The sequence below is a fragment of the Trichosurus vulpecula genome, chromosome 5 (assembly GCF_011100635.1).
Source record: "Trichosurus vulpecula isolate mTriVul1 chromosome 5, mTriVul1.pri, whole genome shotgun sequence".
NCBI classification, from domain to species: domain Eukaryota; kingdom Metazoa; phylum Chordata; class Mammalia; order Diprotodontia; family Phalangeridae; genus Trichosurus; species Trichosurus vulpecula.
In genome coordinates, this window is record NC_050577.1 from 56162761 (window position 1) to 56190647 (window position 27887).

A 27887-nucleotide genomic window follows, 5' to 3' on the forward strand; every position below is an offset into this window, starting at 1 on the left:
CACAGGATCATTGGATCTCAGGATCACTGATTTAGAGCTAGAAAGGACCTTACAAGTCCATCAACCTTTAGAGGTGAGGAAGCTGAGGCCAGAGAGGTTAAGTTATTTTGTTCAAGGTAGTCTGTGACAACAGGGGAGATTTAAATCCTGCTCCTCTGAGCCCAGAGACAAAACTGTTCCCTCTCCCAGATCTAGATATTCGGTACCAGTCTTTCTCCTGAGCTCCAGTCTGACCTGCTTACTGGTCATTTCAAAATGGATATCTCAGAGCCCCGTCAAATTTAGCATGTACAAAACAGCAATCATTCTTTTTCTTCCTAAGCGTTCCCTTTTCTGAACTTCCCTGCTACTGCTAAGGATGCCACCACTCTCCCACTCACCCAGGTTCACACCTTCAATGTCATCCTCAACATCTCTTACTCGTTCCATATATTCAATCAGCTGCTAAATCTTGGTGTTTCTACTTCACCCTTCTCTCACATAGATCCCCTTCTCTCTACTCACGCAGCCACAACCTCAGCTCAGGCCCTCCTCACCCCTCACCTGGACTGCTTCCTAATTAGCAACGGGTATTTGTTTTCTCTCCCTTCCATATACCTCCATTTTAAAAGAAAAACAAAAAAAAGAAAATCCTTGCAACAAATATTGTAATAGCTTTCTAATTGGTTTTCATTCTTTTTTTAATAATATATTTTCCCTCCAGTTACATGTAAAACAATTTTTAAAATTTTTTCTCAAGTTTTGAGGTCCAAATTCTATCCCTCCCTTCCTTCCCTAGGATGGTAAGCAATCCAACATATTTTATATTTGTGCAATGATGTAAAACATTTCCATATTAGTCATTTTGTATGAGAAGACTCAAATTAAAAAAAAATGAAAAACAAAGTGACAAATAGCATGCTTCAGTCTGCATTCAGACAGTAATTGATTTCCATTCTTAACAATCCTCCCTTAAGCTGCCCAAATGCTTTCCCTAAAGCTCAGATCTGACCATGTCATCTCAATATTCAGGAAACTCCAGTGGCCTCCTATTAATTATCTCCAAGGTCAAGTAAAAACTCCTCTATTTAGCATTTAAAGCTCTTAACAACCTCATTCGTGCCAGCCTTTCCAGTCTCTTTATACTTTTCATTCTTCCAGGCACATCAGGATCCAGCTCCACTGGTTTCATACATATAGTTTTTCATCCATGATGCGCCATCTCCCATCTCCAGGCCTTTGTCCTCTCTGCTGCCCATACCTGAGAATTCTCCCCCTTTTCGCCTCTGCCTCTTAGAATCTTCCTCCAAGGTTCTCCCTCTTCCTGGAATATGACTGGCTTGTGTACCCAACCTATACTTACTATAGGAGGTCAGAGTACTTGCCCAAGCAGATGGTCACAGATTCCACAACATTATTTTTCACTCTCAGGGCTCTAGGGTCACCCCAATGTTTAGGAAATACACATCTACACACAAAGGACTGTTGCTTCTGCACTGTGACTAGTATGCTTCTCATTTACATTAATCAGTCATAATGATACCATTAACTCTTAAACATGAAACATTTACTAAATGAGAAAGCAAAATAGGAAATAATTATAACGTGACCTTTACTGAATTTGAAGGCATAAGTAGAAATTACCAAAACATAAAAGGGTACTCATAAACCTAGGTCATACTCTCCCATCAGAGCACACAGTTGGGACAGTGGACACAAATGTGCAAAAACCTAGTATTGCAGTCTCTGAATAGGTAAACCCACACGCCTAGGACAACTAACAGCTCTGGACTGCAGGCCTAGGTATCAGTGGTTTCTTTAGGGAACAGTGTGCATCATACAGCACCTACTGGGTGAGACCACCACCCTTCTGACACACTCCACTCTCCTGCTGGTTCTCGCTACTTCCTCATTGGCCTCAGATCAGTGAAGCAGTACCAAGCTTGTTGTTTCACAAAGAACGTAGTTTTTATGACCCTTCTTGCAAATAAAATGTCCACACAACAGATGGACATGACATACATAAATACTTCCTATCAGAATGCGTGCTCCCTGAGGGCAAGGATTGTTTTTGCCTTTTTCTTTTCTTCCCACATATTAAGTTCTGCAGAATGCCTGCCAGATAGTAAGCACTTAATAAATGTGTTGATTGGGTGACCTATGAACTCTATTTAATAGAAAACATCATTATTATCTTAGTGAAAAGACTAAGTTTTGCCACCTCCTCCTCCTCAGAACATTTCCACTCAAATGCCTTTCTGATCATTTTTTAACACTAGCATATCTGAAAGAAATTTTTTTTTTACTCAAACATGGATTTTACACGACCATTTATTAGATTTATAGATCATCTTCTTCCAACGAGATCAGGGAACTGGGATAACATTTTTCACTGATACAAAGTAAGCAAAATGTCTGGATCTATCAAATGGTTTTAAAGCCAGTACTTGCTGGAATGAGTTTGTAGTATTAAGGAGCTCAGCTCGACAGTCCATCAAAGAAGAAATGACCTCTCCATCCCACTTTAGTGATATTTTAAAATGCATTAAAAGGAAAAAGGACAGCAAAGGTAGATCAAGAGATTATAGATTGAGAGCTCAGAAGGGACATTAGAGGTTAACTCATCCAAACCCTGCATTTTACAGATGAGGAAACTGAGTCCAGAAAGGTGTAGTTTCTCCAAGTCCACACAACTGTCAAGTGGGAGGGTCAGAATTTGAATTGAGCTCCTCTGACAACAAATATATCATTCTTTCCACAGTACCAGCTACAATTCCACAGATAATTTAATTACTCAATCAGTAAACATGTATTAAGATGCCAGGCACTCTCCTAGGCACTGGATAACCAATACAAACCAATATAAACAATACTTACTAAGTATCTGGAAACACTGTAGGAGCTTAATAATGCTTGATTAAGGAAATAAGACACACATATAGGGGAGTAGAGGCAAGGAAGAGAGTTCTTGGCAGTCACAGGAATTATGAGTAGTGGTAGATTATCACATCCTTTCTAGTAGCAATGTTAGTATTTGAGTTGGTTGTTGTTCCCAAAATAAAAGTAATTAGAAGAAAAAAGGAGGAAGAGGGTAGCATAGGACATGCTTACCCACAGAAGGGCAGCTGACATGACTTCCATGCTGGGTAGTCCCTGGTGTTCTCGGAAGCATGGTTTGGGGCCGGTAGATGTGGTGAGTTGGGGTAAGTTTTTTCTCCTTCACCTATCAATCAGTACATTCCAGTCTGAGTCCAGAGTCCAACAGCTGAATGAATTAACTCCCCTTGGGAGTCACCAATGTCACAAATCACTGTTCTGGGGGCGGAAGTGGACAGCTGGCTTCAAGGCAGGTAGCAAGTTTCCCAACTCTGAGCAGGGCCTGGTATTCTGGCTGAGGCTATATGGGATGATCTAAGGCTCTGGGGAGGGAAGCATGTGAAATACACAGATGCTATTTTTTATATTCACACTTTACGGGGTGTATTTTTCTTCTCTGAAACAGAATGAACGTGTGCCTTAGAAAAAGAGCTCAAGGAAATGCTCTTGCTAAGATACTTCAGGCCAGGCAGGCAAGGATAGCAGAAAAATGAACTGACCAGTCAGCCAATCCTGAAGTAGCCATCAAAAGGGAATAAATCTTCATCCTAATCTTGGCATTCTATGTAGATCACGGAGATCCTGCTGTGCCCTTGGGAGAAAGAACTGACACAGTCAAAAAGTGGCAGACCATATCAACAATAGCCATAGTGAAATGGGAACCGTCTTGGTCAAGTAAGTACTTAAAAAGAAAGGCCTTCTGGTTTCTCTTTTGTTCTCCTCCCACTCCATTTTATACTCTTGGACATCATATTCAGTCAAGCACGAGGGACGAGGAGGGGACGATGCCAATGCTGGTAGTTCCTGTTGTTATTTCTGAAGCACGGCACACTGAGGGCGGGGCTTGAGCTGAATAGTCACGTCCAGTTTGGGTCCGCTGAACTATTGTGAGGTGTATCTTTGAGGGCTACAACCTTGAAGGACCAAGGCCTTTGGATTCCACCCTACAGCCATGTTAGAGCGAGCATCTGGTGCCAGATGGTGTTCACAAACACTAAGCCAGAGTGACAATAGTACGTGCCATCGAGTCCTTCTACCTACCAGACAAGGCAGAGCTGCTGGTCCTTTGCTTTGCCCAAACTTTCTTCCATGGCTTCATGTATCACAGGAGATTATGTTACATTGCATGGATGACCTCAACGTAAATAACAATATAAGACTCACACGGTAGTCAGGATATCCTAACAAGTCTCAAAAGCAAATCAAATAAAGGAAAATACTTCAAAGTACCGAGCTGATTAAAAAGTTATTTTTAATAACCTCAACTCTAATTCATTTGATCTGTAGACACTTTTATATAGAACCATAACTAGAAAGATTTATACTGTAGGGGCAAGCAACACAAAAGTATAGCCTGAATTCACTCTTTCTTTGTTCCTTCCTTTCTTTCTACTCCTTCCCTCCCTCCTTCTCTTTTTCCTTCCTGCCTTTTCTTCCTTCCTTCCTTTTTTTCTCTCTCCCCCTTCTTCTTTCTCTCCTTCCTTCTTTTTGGCAAAAAAGACCTTGGAACATCAGTTTGAGGGTGCTGACAGTGAAACCACAGTGTATTTCTAACAAGCGGTAGCTTCCAAATACATTAACTAGTTATGTTTATTAATTAGATGGTAAGCTCTGCTGTACCTAATCTGCTAAAGAAGTAGAAGTGCTGTCAGTGCACTCTCGTGTGCATTCGGCGCTCCTGATAAAAAGCACTGATCACCCCACCCAAGTTACGGCTCCATAACTCAAAGAACCACAAAGTTTGAAAAATCAGTATTTTTTCCAGTGCATCATATAATGACAATTTTCTATGTAACAATTCTGAGGCACAAACATATCCCCAAATCTCTTCCCCAATCAAAAAGAAAATACATTCTGAAAAATTTTAAGGCAAAGTATACTTTAGTATATTCTAATTCTCTAAAAGTTAGAAATGTATGCCTGTGGCTTATGATAAGTTAATATTCTGGGCAACTAAGAATTAACTCTAATACCCCATTTCCCATTTTTTCAAGAAAACTGGGAGTTTACTGAGCTTACTGCTTCAGAAGTATTTCTTTAAGGGCAAAAGCAGATATGTACATAGACACGGTGCCTTCCAAATGCAAGCATGGCATATAAGTCAACCACCTTAACATACAATCCTAAATTTAGAATTAGAGATTATCTTGCCAAATCCTCTCATTTTGCAGAAAGAGAAACGGAGGGGTTAAGGTACTTGACCAAGGTCAAACAGCTAAGGCACAGACCTGGGATTTGAAACCAAGCCCTTGGAGTCCAGAGCCAGAGTTCTATCTATTGCACCATGATGCTTCTTCATGGAATTTAAAGGAGACAAGAACAACAGCTAATGTGTTTATAGCATTTTAAGGTCTGCAAGTGTGCAAACATCGCCTCAGTTTATTCTCATAATAACCGTAGGGGGTAGGTGTTATTATTACTCCTATTTTACAGGTGAGGAAATTGAGGACTATTATTTTTAGATAGTGATTAATGAGGAAACCAGAAAGAAAAATAATCTGCCAATTTGAGATTAGATTCTCAAACGTTACTCTCATTTCTTAAGATAGGCAAAAGTGATTTAACTTGCCCTTTGAAGCCTGACTGCTTAGTAGTCAAAAAAATTAAGGTATCTATACTGATTTCAAATATTCTATTCTTCTGATGAATCAATAAAGTACAACCTATGGGTTTCTCATATACTTTTGGGACCAAGCATTATAAATATCACTCTTATCCACTGTCATGCTGTTGGTGTTTTTTGAGCCACTTAAAAACTGAAAAGAAAGATAGGTTTTACAGTTCGGATGTGCCACCATTTGGGCAACTTTAGCCTAATAACTATTTAGTTTTAATGTCATTGCTCAGCACAGCTCACTGTCTGTGATCCTGTCAGATCTAAGCAAGTCTAGACTATAGCAAGAAGGAAATACGTGACCAAAAGAGACCAGGGAGCTATGGAGAGGAAGTTAACTATTTAAGAGAGGCCACCTTCTCCTGTCAATCTGGACTGATCTCCTGGCCAAGCATGGAGATGGAAGTTCTGTGTGCAGGGTGTTGTCACGATTTTATTAAGTCAAGAAAGAAGAGGTCTGGTAAGATGTGGTCTTTAATGATCCCAACTTGTAAAAAATGCTGGGAAGCTAAAATCTCAACAACTGGTCAGATTCAAAGGTAAGCCTGTGTTTCATTACCAAAGCTTTATGTCTTGGGAACTTAAATTGGTTCTGCCGACATGTTTTTCACATCTCTTCCTTTTTTATAGGCTTGCAGCAAGAGACAACTGTATCTGAACCTCAGAGGCCATTTAAGGGGTCTGACAAATCACATTGATAAGTTAGGATCAGTCAAGAGAACACTTGCCTCAAAGTTAAGATAGCTGGGTTCTAGTCTGAGCTTTGTAATTAGCTATGCAATTATGCATAAGTGACTTCATCTTTTGGGGACCATTTCCTCTCTGCAAAATGAGAGGGTTCTACTATAGAAAGGCCAACGTCCCCTGCGGCTATGACATGTGATGAATACATAAACTGGCCTTTGTAGACAAATACATTTGAAATGAAAAGGAATGTAGCCTTGTTAGCCACCAGACAGGGAAAGATAAGAGTTCTCTCCAAAGGGAAACCTTATAGAAGAAACAACAGATGCAAAATAAACCTCTTTTAAACAAAGTTTTTCCAACTTTACTCCTTCCTGCAGAGAAGGTACACTCTTGCCCTCTCATTTCCAAACTGTAAAGCATTTCCATCAGGGGGTCCAAACTGGAGATGAACAAAAAATTCCTTATCCAACATACTTGATGGATAATTATCTGGGTTTTGTCCACTTCCAGTGAGGTGGGAGCCCACTACTACCAGAAGGCAGATTTTCTATTTAACCAGCTCTGTTAAGAATCTCTTCCTGATGTCAAAGCTAAATTTGCTTTTGTGTAGCTTTCAACATCCATTTCTGTCGTCCTGGTGAATATCAGGCCACTGGACCCAGATGGCTCTGGAGGAGAAAGTGAGGCTGGTGACCTTGCACAGCCCTCCCTCACTCAAATCAAAGTCAAGCGCAAGTCATGTCAACATTTCCCTGCTGTCAGGGTCCTCTTCGAGAACGAAGGACAAACACGACAATAACAACACTCATTCCTAGATCTGCCCATTGGGGTGGAGCAGAAAAGTCTATACCCTCCTTCCCCATAATAGCCCTTCAGATATTTAAACTCAGCTCTCAAGCTCCCCCAATGTCTTTTCTTCCTTAGGCTAAACATTCAAAGGACCATTAACCACCAATCAGGCACTATATCAAGGCTCTCAGTCACTGTGGATGCTAAAGACATCCTTCTTAAACTGATGTTGAAAACTAACCATACTCCAGACATGGTCTGGGACCAGGCCGATATGCAGTGAGGCTATCACCTTCTTCTTCCAAGGTTACCATGCCTCGCTTAGAAACTTACAAGCTTTTTTGGGCATCTATCATATCACATGCCGATTCACTGAGCTTACAGTCCACTAAAAGCTTTAGATCTTTTCCAGATAAATTGCTATCTACCCACAGATCCTCCATCTGATACGTGTAAAGCTGACTAAGCAATTATTGCTATTACTCTTCAAGTAAAAATTTCTTAAATGGAAAAAAAAAGAAGTCTATGTGAGGAAACATTCTGTCCTTCCCTATCTGCTCATTATTATTACTACCGCACCTAATGTTAGCTCAAAAATAACTATTCTGCATGGACCCACAGAAGGTGACAGTTGGTAGAGAATTCAGAAAACGTAAATCCCTCATATGTGAGCTACTATTACTCATACTCCTCTTTTTGCTGCTTCCCTCTTTATTCTCCTCTCTGTACATTAATGCCACCCTCCTCAGAAACAGGAATAGTTTACTCAGTATGTGCCATAAGATTTTGTTTTAGAGCGGCTCAAGAAGTCAAAGAGATCAATTTAATTGATAGGCATTTAAATTTCCTTTTATCTAAAGAAAAATAGTTGTTCTGTTTTTAATATCATTGCAGAATTCACAAATATAACATGAATTCAAGATTCATCTACATCTAACATTTTGAAAGCTGTTAAGAAAACAAAATATATCTTTAAATATAATTTTAAAATAAGTTATTATCATTTAGATTTTATTTGTCACTTTAGTAGTATGCTCTTTTAAATACTTCAAAGATCATTTTATTGGTATGGCTAATCATTCCACTGATACAGACGACAACTTTTTTACAGGTTAAAAGAAAAAAAAAATCACCTGAAAACGAAACCTACCCATAAAGAGACACAGAGTCATCACTAGGCCTTTACTCAAGGCCTTTCTGGTCTGGAAACACTTACAATGACTTGTGATCTAATAGTAACCTTTGAGAACACATTGTCACCTCTGTACTACAATGAGGTGCCAGAGGAAGACACTAATGTGCATTTGATATGAATGAACTAGTAATCACCACTCGCATGTTTTAATAATACATTATATTTGGAAAGGCATGGCAAACTAACTTCTATAAACATTCAGTCAGATACTTCAGGAGGAAGCATAAGTTACTTACTACTTGTATGTTTCAGAACGGATGTATTCAAAGACATGGGACACTCCGAGCTGGAACTGGTCAGCAATTGGGGTAACCCAGGGATTATTCTCTGCTTTGAAGACCTGCTTCTGACCAGTTAAATCCAAGTTTCCTGAAAGGATTGAAACGAAAATAGTATTGAATTAATCTTGCCTGGAGTGCACCATCCAGATACCCTAATGCCATCCTAAGCAAGATCAGTGGCAAATCAGTGTTTTCATTTATTTATGCATTTAATTGTTTTTCTTATCAGAATATGCAGATTTCCTACATGCAAATCTCTTTTCCTTTGGCACCCAGGAAATATAATCATCTCTACACCAAGCAGAGATCACAAGCTATTTAGTGCAAGTATACAAATTATTTCACTCCAACACACTAAGTGAACTTATGTTCTTTTGGTAAATGCCTAATTAATGCTAACTTTCTCTTTTCAATAACTGCAAAGTTAATATTATCTTTCCAGTTTGTTGGTTCTTGGTCTGCAGTGGTTTGTGCAAGGTCATGGGCAAGAATGACCCCAGAGCTTCTCAGAGTCCTAACTTCTGAGCCTGAGGGGCAGACTTGTCATCGTATTACCTGCTCACCTTAGATTAAAGGGAAGACTACCACCTTTGTTTTTATCCAAAATAAGGTGAGGGGATGATGCATAAGAGGAATTGTACAGATTCATTACAGAAACAAAGCAACAGTCTGAGTGGCAAACAATAATACTTCTCTTGTAAATATGCCACCACCTGACATTTTCTGAGGGTACATTTACATCTCCATTAGCCTCACAATGTACACAGATGCATTAAGTACAGGACATGGTCTATAGCATGGTAATGTGTCTTACATTCTGAGAGGTTAGCAGTTCAGGTTTTATGCTGGATGCATCTAGGCCCTTATTTAACAAAGATGTCTTCATAGTTCAATGATACCTCTAAAAGTTAGTCTTTGGTAGAGATGCCTGGTTATTCTAGGCTGCCACTCAACTCACTGAATCTTTTCTAGGTGAGACTGAAAGGGGGGAAAGTCAATATGTATGTCTCCTCCACCATTTGGGAGACTGAAAGAAAAGCTGGGTAACAGGAAGGTATGCGGCTTCATCTGGCAACAGAATGAAGATACTTATCTTTGAAGGCACCCTTCTCCGTAAGCGCCACCAGGACGATCCTTGGCTCATCAATGGTCCAAAGCTACCAGAGGACACCCACACTGCCTTGTTAATCTTCTCCAGACAGACAATGCCATGTCTTTGGTCTGTGCTAAGGCTCTATTACTGATTTGGGCTGTAACTCAACCTAGCACATGGAATTTCATCCTTGTATGGAAGTATATTGTTAACTTCACCCCTATGATCAGTACTTTGAAAATGAAGAAGGTAGCTTAAAATGTTTGCTGGAAAGAATATGCAGGTTATTTTTCCATTAAATGAAAGAATCAAGGTTTCCAAAGGCTATTTTTGTGATATGGACATGTATGTGTAGAAAGAAAATTGGAAAGGAAGGAAAGACAAATACACAACCAAAAACTACTGCATGTGAAGTTTTTAGATTAAAAATGTGTTTAATCCAATTCAACAAATATGTATAAAGTATATTGGATGGTGACAGCATTGTGCTGGTTGCTAGGAGGGGTACAAAATTTAGATAATGTGTGAGTGACTCCTGTCCTCATGGAGTTTATGGTATAGTAGTATACACGAGAATGTAAGTTACTTGTGGGCAGGGACTTTTAAATGTTTGGTTTTTTTTGTTATCACCAGTGCCTAGCTAGGTATATATAAAACAAGATCTGTTAAACCAATGAAAATCTGAATGAAATGATGGAATAAGACAAAACACAAATAACCAAAATACATAACATAACTTGATAAGTGCCTTAGTACAAGGCAACACAAAGTGTCCTCTAAGGTCCCAGAGCAAAGGTCACTCATTACTAGCTGGGTGGTTGAGGGGATCAAAGAAGAATTCCTGAAAGTAGTTGCATATGAGTGGGAATTCAATAAGCAAAGAAGACAATTCAGGTTGTAGGAACAGTGTGAACAAAAACACGATTTCTACAAGATTACAGTGTGTGTTCAGGGGCAGAAAATACTCCCCTTTGGCTAAATTATGAAAAGTGTAATGCAAAATAAAATGAAATAAGAAAGGAGGGATTTGAATGCCAGGAAAAAGACTTTTCTTCATAGACAAGAGAGATTCACAGAAGACTTTTGAGGAGAGGAGTGATATGACCAGATCTATGGATTTTTCCCTTTTGAAAAAATTTATTTTTCAATTAGCTAGCATTTATTTTCCCTTCTTTCCACCTTCCCCTATCATTTTTAAAAGAAAAAAAATTAAAGTTTTTACACAAATAAATTTAATGTAATTAAATCTAATGCAAATTAGAAGGGAAATAAGTAACTGGGGGAAAAAACCCTTTGCACCAAGTTTGTCTGATAAAAGTCTGATACCCAAGATATTCAAATTTATAAAACTAAGAACCATTCTCCACTATAAAAATGGTCAAAAGATATGATCAGGTAGTTTTCAAAGGAAAAAATCCAAGTTATCAACAATCACATGGAAAAAATGTTCTAAACCTGCCAATAATTAAAGAAATGTGAATCAGAATGACCATAAGGTTCCCCATGACATCTATTGGTCTGTTGAGGATGACAAATGAGGAAATGACAAATGTCAGAAGGACTATGGGAAAACAGGTACACTACTGCATTGTTGCTGGAGCTGTGAACTGGTCCAGCCACTTAGGAAAGTAATCTGGAACTATTCTCAAAAAGTTGCCAAACTGTTCATACCTTCTGAAACAGCTATACCGCTACAAGGCCTAAATCCCTAAAGAAATCAAAGAAAAAAGAAAAAGATTTTTATGCAGAAAAATATTTATAAGCAGCTCTTTTCATAATAGACAAAAGCTACAGGAAAAAACCTACAGGATTGTCCCACTGGGGAACAGTTAGGTAAATTGTAGTATCTGAATGCAATGGAATGTTATTATGCCACAAGAAATGAGGAAATGGCCATTTCCAGAAGAAGCTGGGAGGCCTCCATGAAATGATGCAGAACAGAAAGAGGAGAAGTATGAGAACAATTTATAAAATGATAACAATATTGTAGAGAAAAGTATCTTTGAAAGACTGACCTCTGATCAGTGCAACAATAAAACACAAATCCAAAAGAATGAATATGAAACATGCCACTCGCTTCCTGATAGAGGTGTGATGAACTCAAAATGCAGAAAGAGACATATATTTTTGGATACGACTAATATGAGAATTTCTTTTCTTTTTTAAAAAATTATTTATTTTTAGTTTTCAACATTCATTTCCACAAGATTTTGAGTTCCAAATTTTCTTCTGATTTCTCCCCTACCTCCCACCCCAAGAAGGCATGCATTCTGATTACCCCTTCCCCTAATCTGACCTTCCTTCTATCACCCCCTTGCCCCCACCTCTTATCCCCTTCCCCCTTACTTTCTTGTAGGGAAAGATAGATTTCTATACCCTATTGCCTGTATATCTTATTTTCCAGTTGCAAGTAAAAACAATTTTTAACATTGATTTTTAAAACTTTGAGTTCCAGATTCTCTCCCTTCTTCCCTCCCCACCCACCCTCATTGAAAAGGCAAGCAATTCAATAATGGTTATACATGTGTAGTTATGCAAAACATTTCCATAATAGTCATACTGTGAAAAACTACTTCCCTCCATCCTATCCTGCCTCCCATTTATTCTACTCTCTCCCTTGACCCTGTCCCTTTTCAAAAATGTCTGCTTTTGGTTACACCCTGCCCCAATCTGCCCTTCCTTCTATTATCCCTTCCCTCTTATCCCCTTCCTCCCTACTTTCCCGTAGGTAAAGATACCCAATTAAATATGTATGTTATTCCCTCGGTAAGCCAAATCCAATGAGAGTAAGGTTGATTCATTCCCTTTCACCTCCCCCTTCTTTCCCTTCATTGTAACAGCGTTTTCTTGTCTCTTTTGTGTGAGATAATTCACCCTATTCTATTTCTCCTTTTCTCCTTCTCTCAATATATTCTTCTCTCACCCCTTAATTTTATTTTTAAAATATCACCCCTTCATATTCAACTCACTCTATGCCCTCTGTCTATACATACATACATGTATGCATACATATGTGTGTATGTGTATATGTATGTGTGTGTGTGTGTATGTGTGTGTGTGTGTGTGTGTGCATTCCCTTCAACTACCCTAATACTGAGAAAGGTCTCATGAGTTACAAATATCATCCTTCCATGTAGGAATGCAAAGAGTTCCACTTTAATGAGTCCTTTATGATTTCTCTTTCCTGTTTACCTTTTAATGCTTCTCTTGATTCTTGTATTTGAAAGTCAAATTACCTGTTCAGCTCTGGTCTTTTCATCAAGCATGCTTGAAAGTCTTCTATTTCACTGAATGTCCATTTTTTCTCTAGTTTTGCTGGGTAGATGATTCTTGGTTTTAATTCTAGCTCCTTTGACCTCAGGAATATCATATTCCAAGCCCTTTGATCCCTGAATGTAGAAGTTGCTAGATCTTGTGTTAGGGAATTTCTTTTGTTGGACTATGCAGCTATATATTGAAGGATTTCCCCCCTTCAATGAGGGTAGGAGATCAAGAGGGGTACAGTGGGATGAAGAGATTAATTTTTTAAAAATAGCCATAAAAAAATAAAAACAAAAGGCAGCAATAACAATTTTTTAAAAACCAAACATTTATTTTCTTTCTCTCCTACTCTCTCCCTACCATTTAAAAGAAAAAAGAAAAACAAAAGCCTTGTAATAAGTATTGGTAGTCAAAGAAAAAAGAATCCCACATTATCCATACCCAAAAATATGTCTCATTCTTCATCCTGAATCCATCATCTCTCTATTAGGAAATGGATAGCATAGACCATTATTAGTCCCACAGAATCAAGGTTGGTCACCGCATTTATCAGAGACCTTAAGTCTTTCAAAGCTGACTGTCTTTACAGTGTTGTTACTGTATACACTATTGTCTTGGTTTGCACAAGTTTTCCTAGGTTTCTCTGAAACCATCCCTTTGATCATGTCTTGCAGCACAGCAGTGTTCCATTACATTCAGTTTTTTTAGCCACTCCCCAATAGATGGGAACTCTCTTAATTTCTAGTTCTTTGCTACTACAAAAAGAGTTTCTCTAAATATTTTTGTATATATGGATCCTTTTCTTCTTTCTTTGGAGAACTACGAAATTCTAAAACTCCAGTGAATCTCAATGATCTAGGTCTTCCCTAGGTATTCCCAACAATGCAGATCACAAGCCACCTATGCCTACCTGTTCCATGTAACATTTGTACATGTCTTTCCATGTTTGCCATAGGAGGCACCCCATGTGTTAGGAATTTGAAAGAAAGCCTGCCTTAAAAACAAAACAAAAATAAAACAAAACAAAAAAACAAAACCCAGCATAGGACAAATCCAAGAGATATAATGACATAAGCTTGGTAAACCAAAGATAACCCCATGGTTACGAACATGGGAAACAAGAATGGTGGTAGCAGGGATAACAGGAAAAAAGGTCACATCCACATAGAGATTTTTGTGGGCACTTAAAGATGTGGCTCTGGAGTTCAGAAGACAAGTCAGGTATCAGGAATTAAGAATGAACAAACTGTCATGAAAAAACTATTATGTTGTGTCTTGTCCATTAATAAGCAGCTGTTGATTTTAGTTTTGATAAGTATCATCAATTTCCCTATCTTGATGGCTAAACATCATAATTAAATCATCAAGTTCCAACTTACTAATTCATGAGTCAGAGAGTGGAATCTGGAGTTTACAGATTTTCTGCTTGGCTGTGCTGTTCTTGGTTTTGATCTTACAGGCATGGGGCTAGAGTTAGTATCTAGCCTAAAATCCCATTACCATTCTGAAATCTTTTTGGAGAATGAGGCTGTCTACCCATAAAAGAGAGCATCCCAAACTTTTAGGATCTGTCCGAATTTTAGGATCTTGTTTCAATTCATCTGTTTATGTTGTTTTTTTTCTTACTTCCCTCCTTGCTTCCTTCCTTCCTAGGTCATGGCCTCCACCCAAAAAAATCATCTCCAAGTCAAAGGAGGAAATAAGCAATAAACAAGTTTTTCCAAAGGGTCTGTATCTCAAAATCAGAGGGACAGCCTGGAGTAGGGGACTAAAAGCCAGCTTTGGAATCTAGAAGTCTTGGGTTTCATTATACCAAGTATACACATGAAAAGATTTCAGCTTGGAGAACTAGTGATTTGACACTGTTGCTTAGCATACATTTATACTGGAATTAACATATGAACTCGAGTCTTTCCACTAACCAGAAGACAAACACTGGAGATAGGAACCACAACTTTCACAAGTTCTATGTATTAACAATTACAGAGTGAACACTGACCAAAGCTGAATAGCAATGCTCCTACTCACTCACACTGAAGGTGCTGGAATCCAGGAATAGACAAAAGATTCCCTGGTGATGGATTCTTAATAACTTGCAATTACAGTTGTTGACTTAGGCAGAACTAGAATTTACATGCCTTGATCTGCCCTCTCAATGTCCCCTCCACCAACTAGAAATTCGGATGCCATGAGATATATCTCGAAAAAAAAATTCTGCTTTTAAAGAATATGTTCATTCAGAAACAAAAGACAGCAAAAAGAAAAAAAAAACTATAAAAAGTCAGAAAGAACAGTTTAAAGAAGCAGATCTCAGGGAGAGACTCCCAGGCAAAGGCTGGTCCACCTACAACTCGCAAAGTTCTACTAGGAAAAAACTTATGCTCTCATATGTTTCTCGCCATATTACCCTGTCTGAAAATCCACTAATCAGACATTTGGTCAAGTATCATCTTTTTAAAATGCTAATCTTCTCAAAGGGTTAAGGTGCTCTAGTGAACTGCTGCAGTTCAGTCTTTTTTATCCTGTCTGACTCTTCATGACCACATTTGAGCTTTTCTTTGCAAAGATATAGGAGTGGTTTACCATTTCCTTCTCCAGCTCATTTTACAGATGAGAGAAACTGAGGTAAATAGGATTACATGACTTGCCCAGGATGACACAGCTAACTGTCTAAGGTCAGATTTGAAATCAGGAAGAGAAGTCTTCCTGACTCCAGGCCTGGCACTCTAAACACTGTGCTGCTTAGCTGCCCTGCTCTACTGAATATTTAAATATTTATTTGATTTAGTTTGATAAGACTGATTTCTTCCTAAAATCAGACTTCAGCTTCACTAAAATAAACATAGTTTGTTTTTCTTAAATAAAATAGCAATTTCAAGTGTGAATGATAGGAGGCAAGTACTTTTGGAGTACAGAATCCTTTGAATCCAAGAACTGACAAGGCCTATCATTATCGCACTGTCTGCAATGCCTCTTCTTTCTCACTCCCTTCCTCAATGTAGTTTCTGTCTCCATTAATCAGCTGAGAGTGCTCTCTCCAATGGCAGAATTACCCAAATGGAAAAGGAGGTCCAAAAGACCACTGAAGAAAATACTACCTTAAAAATTAGATTGGAGCAAGTGGAAGCTAGTGACTTGATGAGAAATCAAGATATTATAAAACAGAACCAAAGGAATGAAAAAATGGAAGACAATGTCAAATATCTCATTGGAAAAACCACTGACCTGGAAAATAGATCCAGGAGAGAGAATTTAAAAATTATTGGACTACCTGAAAGCCATGATCAAAAAAAGAGCCTAGATATCATCTTTCAAGAAATCATCAAGGAGAACTGCCCTGATATTCTAGAGCCACAGGGCAAAATAGAAATTGAAAGAATCCACCGATCGCCTCCTCAAATAGATCCCAAAAAGAAATCTCCTAGGAATATTGTCGCCAAATTCCAGAGCTCCCAGATCAAGGAGAAAATACTGCAAGCAGCCAGAAAGAAACAATTTGAGAATTGTGGAAACCCAATCAGAATAACCCAAGATCTAGCAGCTTCTACATTAAGAGATCGAAGGGCTTGGAATACGATATTCCGGAGGTCAATGGAGCTAGGATTAAAACCAAGAATCACCTACCCAGCAAAACTGAGTATCATGCTCCAAGGCAAAATATGGACTTTCAATAAAATAGAGGCCTTTCAAGCTTTCTCAGTGAAAAGACCAGAGCTGAATAGCAAATCTGACTTTCAAACACAAGAATCAAGAGAAGCATGAAAAGGTACTCAAGAAAAAGAAATTGCAAGGGACTTACTAAAGTTGAACTGTTTTGTTTACATTCCTACATGGAAAGAAGATGTGTATGATTCAAGAGACCTCAGTATTAGGGTAGCTGAAGGGAATATGCATATATGTGTGTGTGTGTGTGTGTATATGTTTATGTATATATATGTATATGTGTGTATGTATGTACATATGTATGTGTGTGTGTGTGTGTATATATATATATGGAGAGAGAGAGAGAGCGAGCGCGTGAGCGCGGGCACAGGGTGAGTTGAAGATGAAGGGAAGATATATATCTAAAAGAAATAAAATCAAATTAAGGAATGAGAGAGGAATATATTGAGAGAGGGAGATAGGGAGAGATAGAATGGGGTAAATTATCTTGCATAAAAGTGGCAAGAAAAAGCAGTTCTGCAGGAAGGGAAGAGAAGTCAGGTGAGGGGGAATGAGTGAATCTTGCTCTCATCAGATTTGACCTGAGGAAGGAATACCATACATACTCAATTGGGTAACTTACCCCACAGGAAAAAAGGAGGAAGAAGACAAAAAAAGGGGAGGATGATAGAAGGGAGGGCAGATGGGGGTGAGGGTAATCAAAAACAAACACTTTCAAAAGGGGACAAGGTCAAGGGAGAAAATTCAATAAAGCGGGATAGGTTAGGAAGGAGCAAAATATAGTGAGTCTTTCACAACATGAGTATTGTGGGTTATATATAATGATACGCATGTGGCCTATGTTGAATTGCTTGACTTCTTAGGGAGGGTGGGTGGGTGGGAAGGGAAGAGGGGAGAGAATTTGGAACTCAGAGTTTTAAAAACAGATGTTCAAAAACAAAAAAAAGTTTTTGCATGCAACTAGAAAATAAGATACACAGGCAATGGGGCGTAGAAATTTATCTTGCCCTACAAGAAAGAAAGGGAAAAGGGGATGGGAGGGGAGTGGGGTGACAGAAGGGAGGGCTGACTGGGGGACAGGGCAACCAGAATATACGCCATCTTGGAGTGGTGGGAGGGTAGAAATGGGGAGAAAATTTGTAATTCAAACTCTTGTGAAAACTAAATATATTAAATAAAAAAATTAAAAAAAAATAAGTGAAGAAGGCTCAGCATTGTCCTATCTCAGAATGATTATGAATTAGGAATCCTTCTATCTGAGCATGCCCTCTGTCTCCTGGTTCTTGTCCCTCACTCATAATTGTGGGCGGCCTTCAGGGCTTAACTTTCTACTCGGTCTTGTTCCTTCCTTCTAAATGTTTCTCCTAAATGATTATGTTTACTTCTATGTCCTCAGTTATCATACTAATGACTCCCAAATCAATATCTCTCTCCCCAATTTTCTTCTCTAAATCTCAGTTCTATTTCTTCCAATAACTGCTGGCCATCTTCAGATCGCCAGGATGCTGCCAGCTAAAGCTCAACGTGTCCGAAATGGTCCTTTTGCAAAGTCTTGCCCCTTCACCCACTTTCTAATCTCTACTGATGGAACCCAAGCTCAAAGCTACGGAGTGCTCCTGTGCTCTTCACTCTTTCCTCAAACTCTTCCCCAACTGATTCTAACTATGAAATAGCTTTCCATCAGTTAAATTCAGGCTCCTATTTCCTCTTACCTGCATTATTATAAAAATCTCTTTACTGTTCTTGCCTCCATTCTCTCTTCTCCACAATCAACCCCTCTACAACTGTGGCATCACTGAAAAAAAATGTGTATACTGCCCAAGCATGATCACATCAGGATAAAACATAATCTCTTCATCCCTCTTCAAGTTCTTTTACAAGTATCACCTCATTTGATCCTCACAACAACCTTGTGAGGTAGGTGTCATGATTATCCCCATTTTACAACTGAGAAAATTGAGTCAAAGAGAGGGGAAATGGCTTGTGCAAGGTCACTCCCTTAGTGTCAGAGGCCTCCTCATTCCCAGCCCAGTGCTCAATCCACTTACCACCTACTTGTCATATTACAGGAATGTGAGGCTCAGAGAAATAAGGTGAATTTCTCTTTGGGGCATGGAGGCCTCAACTCCTGGTCCAAGGTTTCCTCTACTACCCCAAAGGACACAGTAGGTGCCATCTTGAAGGCAGCAGGATGCCCTTATCATCTGAGACGGGAATCAAGAAGGAAGAAGGGGCAGCAGGCAGATGCCGGGAGCAGGTCCAGCACCAAGAAAGGAGGAAGGGGACCCTCCTGCACCTCTCTTCTCTGGGGCACAAGAGGCAGAACTAAGAACCTACCTGTGATAGGGGCACCAAGCTACAAGGTGAGACAAGGAGCCAAGGGCTAGCCCGGGAACCTAACTGCTAGTTATTATATTATTTCTATTAAAAAACACATTGTAACTCTTAAACAACCCAGACTTCTAATTAACTTTGGAAATAAAACCTGAGTGTAAATTTGAGACTTATTGTGCTCATTTATATTTTTTTTTTGGCTCATATTTGTGACCTCACTTGGGAGAACAAACTGGTAAGAAACTCCCCTCTGACAAGGCAGATCAGCACTGCTGTGGGACTGACAGTCTTAGGGAGTTGTCTGGGAACTGAAAAATTAAGTGACTCATGCAAAGTCCACAAAGCCAGGCTGGGTGAGAAGCAGGACTCAAACTCAGGTCTTCCTGATTCCTAGGCCCATCCTCTATCCACTACCCCACACTGCTGTATCATTATAACTGTCCTTAAGATAATGCTATCAGAGGGATTATCTACCCCCCAGATCAGCCTATTGGATAATTGGCTCCTGGGGGGTGATGTCAAGAAAGGTCAGTCACATGTTCACTGCCTCTTTCAACCATCGGAAACCTATGGCCCAATGCAGAACTGCCAGCCTTGGATGATGTCTGGATGTGGGCCCTGTCAGCTAAGAGAGAAGAGGCACCAGGGACAGCTCCCCACTGCCGCTAACTGAAGCAGAGGAGATCCCAGACAGCAGCCAGACATCCTTCAGTTAGAGGAAGGCTATCAATTTCTGAGTAGGTCTAAGTGGAGAAAAGAAGAGGAGCTGGAGGCAGATGCTGCCTTTCACAGCTACCCATATGCTCCAGCTCCTCCCGACTCCAGGACTCCCCGCATCTTGGAGGGTTGGAGCAAGGAGGCACCTTGGCTTCCCCTCAAGCCAGAAATGGCCTCCCTCCTTTCCTTTCACCTCCCTAGTTTCCTCTGAGGCTCAGCTCCAGTACCATCTTCTGCATGAAGCCTTTGCAGAACTCTGCAGCTGCTAAAACCTTCCCCTTCCAAATTATCTTTAATCTAGTTTGTGCACAGCATAAATGGGAGAGTGTGTGTGTGCGGGGAGTAGGGGGAGACATTTGACAGAAAGCAAGGTAGGATTCAATATATGTACATGTTGTCTCTTCCGATAGAATGACTTGTCTTGGCTCTACTGGCATATGCCCTAGTGCCCGGCATGGGGAATGTGCGGAGAAATGCTTGGCCACTCACTGCTTCAGAGATAACTGAGACAACAAGATGCAAAGCAGCTTGCCCAGAGTTAGTCCTGGCTAGTGGGCAGCAGGGCTGACCTCAGAAGCCTCCAGGTACAAAAGACAATGAAGGCTAATTCACAGGTGCTGCTGAGAGAGGCAGAAACCAAGGAGTCTGAATATGATTTTTCTTAAGGGGCAAGCAGAAGGGCTGCTGTGGAAAAAGCATCCCGACAGGCATGACAAACCTTGGAGGAAGAAACTATGCTGGCTGACATGGGCCTGTGGCCAAACCAAGCCTTGTCTCCCCTTGAGTTATAATGGAGGGGTGAGGAAATGGGAGGTGATCACTCTGGTGCCTGAGGTTATACCCCTGGTGTAATATGGTGCCTGCTGCCCATGGGGTGGGGGGGCTATAATCCTTTGGGGAGATTGATCTGTCTCTGGGATCCCCATGCCTCACTGGGCATGGCTGCCTATCAGGACCTGAGCGCCACCATCCCTAGGAAAGGGTTAACATAATTAGATCAAAGCCAGACCATTACACCGGGAGAAAAGATGACACCCATCTCATAGTGGCCTATCCACAAGTCACCATTACCTCAGCAAAGCTCATCCATCAGCTGTCTGAGGCACGTTCCCTTTTAAGTAATAACATGCAGGAAGCATTTCGCCCCCGTCAGTCAGGCTGCGATCGCCTAACTGCCTCACGCTCCAATGCTCCTAGTTAGGGGCCTCACCCCCAGCTCCTTTATTAGGAGCCAGAGCAGCATGCGCCGGTGGTGTTCTAACAAGGATCAGGCAGCAGGATTAAGCACTGTGACAAAGAGGATCTAATAAGCTAGAAAGTGGTCTGTCGGAAGAGATGCTGGCTATCTCCGAGACCCCGATTCACACTGTTCACTATTCAGTTCTGAGGCACAGGCCACAAGGGAAGCCAGCCAGCACTGTGATTAGCACTAACCCTCTGACCGATGCTGCTATGAAGATCATATATCACTCAGGGCTTTAGTCTGCAATTGCAAATTGGATTTTCCATTTTATTACCTGCAAAAGAACCACATATGTTTCTCTCCAAAGCCACCAACATGGCAAACTCTCCCATGCAGCTGCAATTCTGTAAGCACTAAATCACTATGAAACAATCTTTCTCCTTAGGAGCTACTTCAAAATATGACCAAATTCAATAGGCAAATTTGGCCCCATTACCGGACGTGTTCATGTTCACATATAGAAAACGGGCTACAGCCATAAGCCTATCAGAAAGAGTCTTCCTAAGCACTAAAATCCTGACTAAGGTTGGTCAGTAACATAATTTACAATCCATGTTAAACAGCCAGGGGAATTTGGTCAATTTTCTCACCTTTGCAAAGCATCACTCTTTCCTTAGCCTCCAAACAGAGTAGAGATTGATTAAAATTAAGTCACTTTAAGAACTAGTCTCTCCTACTCAAAACCTCCGAGTGCATTTCTTACTGACCAAACTATGACTACGTAACAGAGACAGCTGGATTTGGTGGCAGAAGCCCTGGGTTCCAATATTGGCTTCTTTTATTTATTTCCTGGGTGCCCCTGAGAAAGTCATATAAACTCTCTGGGGTCTGTTCCCTCATCTGTAATATGAGTTGGCATGGCTAAGTGATTTGCAATGTCTCTTTTAAGTCCCAGACCCTATCAGGTTGGCCAACACCAGGCTACTTAACATACTCAATATATGCTGCAGTGGGATCAATAATAAGGGATAGAGAAAGATCATAGAGACAGTTAAAAGAGCAGTTCTGAAATGCAGTGATATAATGAACAGAATCCAGCCTCACTCTGCTACAGAACCCATGCCACATCTAGGCCCAGTCTGGACACAACAAAAGCATACGAGATTTCTCTGGGGACTGATCTGTAACACTCACCACTGTAATGGCGGCATGAGAAGACTGCAATCAATAAAGGCACAAGCATTTATTTAGAGCCTCCCATGTGCCAGGCCCTGTGGTCAGCACTGGGGATGAAAATGTAAAGAACGAAACAATTCCTATGGCAAGGAGCTTATATTCTAGTAGGAGAGACAAGTACATCTGTCAGCATGACCAGCACAAATAAAAGGAGAGGAAGTACAAAATAATAAAATACAAGGTGGTCTGAAGTGGAAGCCACTAGCAGTCGGGGGAGGGATTGCAAAGTCTTACTTTAATTGTTGTGATGATACATAGACAGAGGACTAACATAAGAGATTCCCACTTTTATGACCATTTTATGTCATATTTAGACTCAGTTTTATTTCCTCTTTGCACCCACCAACACTTATTAAGGTGGCTTGGATATGGTGGGTGCTAAATTGAACTGTTATGGCTTCATTCCAAAGTATATTAAGAAAAATCACCAGTCAATAAACATTTATGTGCCAGACACTGTGCTAAAGGCTGGAAAAACAAAGAAAGGCAAAAGATAGTCCCTATTTTCAAGGAGCTACCAATCTAACGGGAGGGACAACACACAAGCAATTATGTGCAAACAAGATACACACAAGATAAAGTGGCGATCAAGGCACTAGCAATAAGGAGGGTCTAAAAAGGCTTCTTATAGAAGGTAGGATTTTAGCTGGGCCTTCAAAGAAGCCAGGAAGCAGAAATGAGAAGGGTGACAATTCCAGGCATGGGGGAGAGTCAGTGAAAAGGGCCAGAGTTGGGAGATAAGAGTCTCCAGCTGCCTATTAGATATCTCAAATTGAATGTCCCATAGACATCTTAAGCTTAGCATGTCCAAAACTGGATTTATTATCTTTCCTCCCAAACCCTCCCCTCTTCCCAACTTCCCAGCTACCATCCAGGGTACTTCCATTCATTCTTCCAGTCACCCAGGTTCACAACCTGAGCCCAAACTGGGCGCAAAGTAAAGCAAGGAGGCTGTTGTCACTGGATCAGAGAACACATGTGAAGAATAATGAGAAAGCACACTAAGTGGAGTGGGGTGAGGGGAGGGTATAAATGGCAGATTTTATATTTGATCCTGGAAGTGATATGGAGCCATTGGAGTTTAACAAGGGGAAAAGTAATGTGGTCAGACTTGCCCTAACTGAGGAAGATGAGTTCGACAGCTAAGTGGAGGGTGGACTGAAGCAAAGAGAGACCCAATAACAGGTTCCTGCTATAGTCTAGGCATGAGGTGTTGAGGGCTAGCACCAAGGTGGTGGTGGCGTCAGAGGAGAGAAGAGGGCATATATGAGAGATGTTATGAAAGTAAAGTCAACAAGCATTGGCAACATACGGGAGATGAAAGTTTTGAGAGTGAGGAGTCAGGGATAAGACTCAAGTTGTGAGCCTGGGTGACTGGGAGAATGAATGGAAGTACCCGGGACGGTAGCTGGGAAGTTGGGAAGAGGTGAGGGTTTGGAGGAAAGATAATAAATCCAGTTTTTGACATGATAAGCTTAAGATGTCTATGGGACATTCAATTTGAGATATCTAATAGGCAGCTGGAGATCTGAAACTGAAAGTGAGAAGAGACCCTAGGCTTAGACAAGTATATCTGAGAAGTATCTTCATAGAGATGATCATCACTAAAACCATGTGAGATGATGAGAACACCAAGTGAATAGTACAGAGGGAGAAAAGAAGGGCCTTGGGAGACTCTCATGGTTAGCAGACATAACATGGATGAAGATCTACAAAGGAGTTAAAGAAGAAGCTGCTGGAGGAGAACCAAGAGAGAGCAGGAAGAAGAGAGTATCTAGGAAAAGACAGCATCAAAGGCTGCAGAGAGGTCAAGGATGAGGACTGAGAAAAGGTCATTAGATTTGTCAATTAAGAGATCACTGGTAACTTTGAAGAGAATAGCTTCACTTCAATGATGATATCTCATGCCAGACTGTGGAGAGTTTAAGAAGAGAGTGAGAGGAAAGGAAAGGAAGGAAAGGCACCTATTGTAGAGGGCCTCCTCAAGGAGTTTAGATACAAAATGAATGGGAATTTTAGGAAATAAGCTAGTAGGGATGGACCGATCAAGGGATGGCTTTTTTTTTTTTAAGCTGGGGGTGACATGGGAATGTTTGTAGGCCACGAGGAAGGAACCAATAGATAATAAAGAGTGACTAGAAGGGTATTAAGAGTTGAGATCACAGAGCAGGCAATCTGCTGGGGAAGCCAAGATGGGATGTAATCACTTGTGCATGTAGAGGGGCTTGCCTTGGGAAGGAGGAGGGACAGCTTCATGTGATACAGGGGTAAAGGAAGAGACAGTGACAGAAGGGATCTGAGCGGGGTAAGAGGAGGAACAGGTCAGGGCAAATGGCTGCAACTATTACAGTGAAATATGAGACAAGGTTCTTAGTCATAAGAAATAACAGTTGCATAGTGCCATACATACACAAACACACACATCCACACAAACACACACACATGTGCACATGTAAGTGTGTGTATGTGTATACATACGCACACATATATGTAATATATAAAACTTATTAAAGCCTTAACACAATCCTGTGAAGTGTCATTATGCCCATTTTACAGATGGGGAAACTGAGGCTCAAAGCCATTAACTGACTCATCAAGGATAGGAGGTGAAATTCAAACTCCACTCTCCTTTCTCCAGCACACTATTCTCTCTGCCACACTGCCTCTCTAGTAGAAAGTAGAAACATGGTGCCATACAATTGTACTGAGGATCACAAGTCTTCTCTTATAAAAATGGAAGCATGATACTAGAGTTCATACTACCCCAATGATCTATATGTCTCTGGCCTGCTGCACAAAGATCTATGGAAAACTAAATGATCTGAGCGGTGATTTCTCATCATCGGCAATTCAAATCAGCTTAAAGCCCATACTCGTCCCCCAATTCCACACAGGGACCTGAAGGCAGGGGTTCTTCTAGAGAGGGCTTGTGGTGGTGGAGTGCCCACACTGCCCCACTGAGACCAGCACCAACTCTTACAAGGTTTTAAAACAGATATTTTCTTGACTTTAATATACAGCAATTGCTGCTTCTGTTACAAATTTTAATTAATCATTTCCCTTTAGTATTTGTGCCGTTTTATCACAGAAGGTGCAAATTTAAATAGAAACCTAATAAATATACCTTGAGAGGATACTCATCAGAAGCAGTCCTGATTTCATGCAAATCAGCCCAGGGATGTCTTTCCAAATGCTGGCAGAAGTGTTAGCTGTTGTTCTGCTGTGAAGCTTTTCATGGTCATTACGAGGGTTAGGAAGTACAAGCAGTAAGAGAGGGGCCTCTCTGTCACTTACAAACAGGATCAGGCAACTGAGTAATGGGTACATTCTCCAGACATCCCCAGTGACTGCTATATCCTGTGAGTCCTTTTCTATGGATCACTTCCCAAATTATTTTTTAAACTAGTCTCCTTGCCAAATATGGGTCTTACATGTACTTCTACTTGCTGAATATGTGTGTGCATTTTTTGTAATGTTTACGTTATACACTAAAACTTCTTAGGAGACCAAGTTCATCTGACGGCCATCTATCTAAAAGGTCACATTTATGAGCACTGACTTAATTTTCTTCAGAAATAAAGCACTGGGAAACTGCGTGCAACAGCAACCTGCTTCACCAGCTCCAGACGTGCAATGCACCTCCGAGCCGAAAGGGCCCTCACAGGCATTCTGGTCCAATCTGCAGCTGAATGAGCATTCCTCCTACAGCACATCTAGCATACCTAACAAGGGATCATCCAATCTTTGCCTGATGTAAAACAGAGTCTGTTACCTCTCAAAGCAGCCCATAATACTTCTGGTTAGCTTCAACCATAGAGAAAACTGCCCTTATCTCACACCTCAATCTGCCTCTTTGCAATGTCTAACTCTGTCTTTTGGGTGGGCCCAAGGAGAACAATTATAATAGATCTTCTACAGGACAACTCTTGAGAAACTTGAAGAAGGCCTTTGTGCTCTAGCCCTGCCCCAACTTCCAAGTTTTGCTTTCTCCAGGCTAAATATCCCTAGTTCCTTCAACCAATCCTATTACAGCATGGGCTCCAGGTCCTTCACCATGCCAGCTCCCTTGCTCTGGATGCCCTTCAGCTCATGAATGTCCTTCTTAAAACATGTCACCTAAGGTATATGTAGAATCTTTATCAGATTGCATGCCATCTTGGGTGGGGAGGGGGGAGGAGAGTGCGAGGAACTGAATGTTGTAAACTAAAAATAAATAAATAAATTTAAAATGGAGTAGGGGAAGGGGAAACCAAACATGTCATCTAGAACCAAACTCCGAATACGAAATAGTTACCAAAGCCCAGATCTGATTTGGCCAAGGCTGACTCCACTCTGCATTAAGCTGTAAACACCCCTATACAGAGGCAAGTAAAACATTCATCTTCACTGGGCTTGGACCCACCTTCTTGGTCTTATTTTCGTCAAGTGCCTCAGCAGAAATAAGAGCGAAATTAAGCTTGGGGTCTGGTGTGCCTCTGAACGAGCTAAGAAAAGTAAGTGTAAGAGATGTCAGCCTGAGGGCCTCTCAATGGACTCTCATGGGTGTTTGGAAAATTCAAAGTTACACAGCCTTTAGGGCTCACAGGATTTGGAGATGGAAGGGCCCTATGTGATCATCTAATCCTACCCTCCTCCATCTATCTATCTTCAATGAAAAAATTAAGATTCAGAGGCAGCCAGTGACAAGGGAATAGTGGCTGGGACTGGAAACAAGGGCCTCTTTTTCAAGTCTGGCAATATTTCCCGGGCACCAAGATGTCATTACTCTCTACCATGATGCTAAATCGAGCATAAACTAGAATGAGTCTGTCTTCAAAGACTACGTAGCAAAACCTTTTTGTGGAATCAACTGTGGGATCTATAAGCAGGTTTCATTCTAGTTGCTTAATTAGAACATACTATGAATAACATTTACAGCTATCAAACTTTCCAGTTATATTTCAGCATTCCATCAACAATTCGGCTCAGCCTCTACTAACATCATCCCTTAAGTAACTCACAAGTATGATTTATTATTAATTGCAGTGTGAGCCTAAATGACTTGTGATTCCAAAAGCAGAAACAATATGCAGTCTGCCACCCTGATATAAATTGATTTTTTCCCCTCATTTAAGCAATTGTAGCAATTTATTTGTTACCATTCACATTCTTTAAGACTAACAGCATCCAGAAACACCCCAGTAGATTCTATTTTCCTTTGGAACACGGCTAATGGCTTCCCAGGGCGCCCTCTATTCCTCACTTTGTTGACTGCCTGAAACAGGACTGCATTAGCATTTGTATCCCACATGACAGGAGGGGGAGACCAAGGCACTAGAAACCCAAGGCGCCATCTTTGTAATGACAGTGGGGATTTTCAGCCCCTTTTTTTCAACTGTACACTCATAAATTTCTGATTTACGCATGGGGCAACTGGTAGGGTTGCCACAACATGGATGAAAGCTGATGGAAGTGTCTGGTTGTTGGGGAGCTGGCGGAAGGAAAGTGTTTGATGACAACAACAAAGAGAGAGAAAAAGGCCAGAAGAGCAGAGAGAGATACCGTGGCTGGTTCAATTAATGTCAAAAGTCCTGGTACAATTCCTATTTAGAATATTGGAAGGAAGGTCATGCAACAATTAGGAAGATGGAAGCCAAGGTAGGACCAAGGTCCTCAAAGGGGGAAGAACTACACGAAGACAGCAGTTTTCTTCTTCCTCTTTGCAATGCAGTTCTGACGTATCCCACTATTGCGATTTGGGGCAAGCAGAGGAGGAGACA

General features: G+C 40.7%; 1 protein-coding gene across 2 annotated transcripts in view; it reads right to left on the bottom strand.

Annotated features, from left to right (window-relative positions):
• RSU1 (Ras suppressor protein 1) overlaps positions 1–27887 on the bottom strand; it is a 236079-nt gene that overhangs the window by 116897 nt on the left and 91295 nt on the right. For both annotated transcript variants that reach the window (XR_005010507.1, XM_036761372.1), the window contains exon 8: positions 8597–8729. Coding sequence is in view for 1 of the 2 variants with exons in the window: in XM_036761372.1 (XP_036617267.1) it covers positions 8597–8729 (133 nt within the window). In the remaining variant the exon portion in view is untranslated. The remainder of the gene's footprint in view (positions 1–8596; positions 8730–27887) is intronic.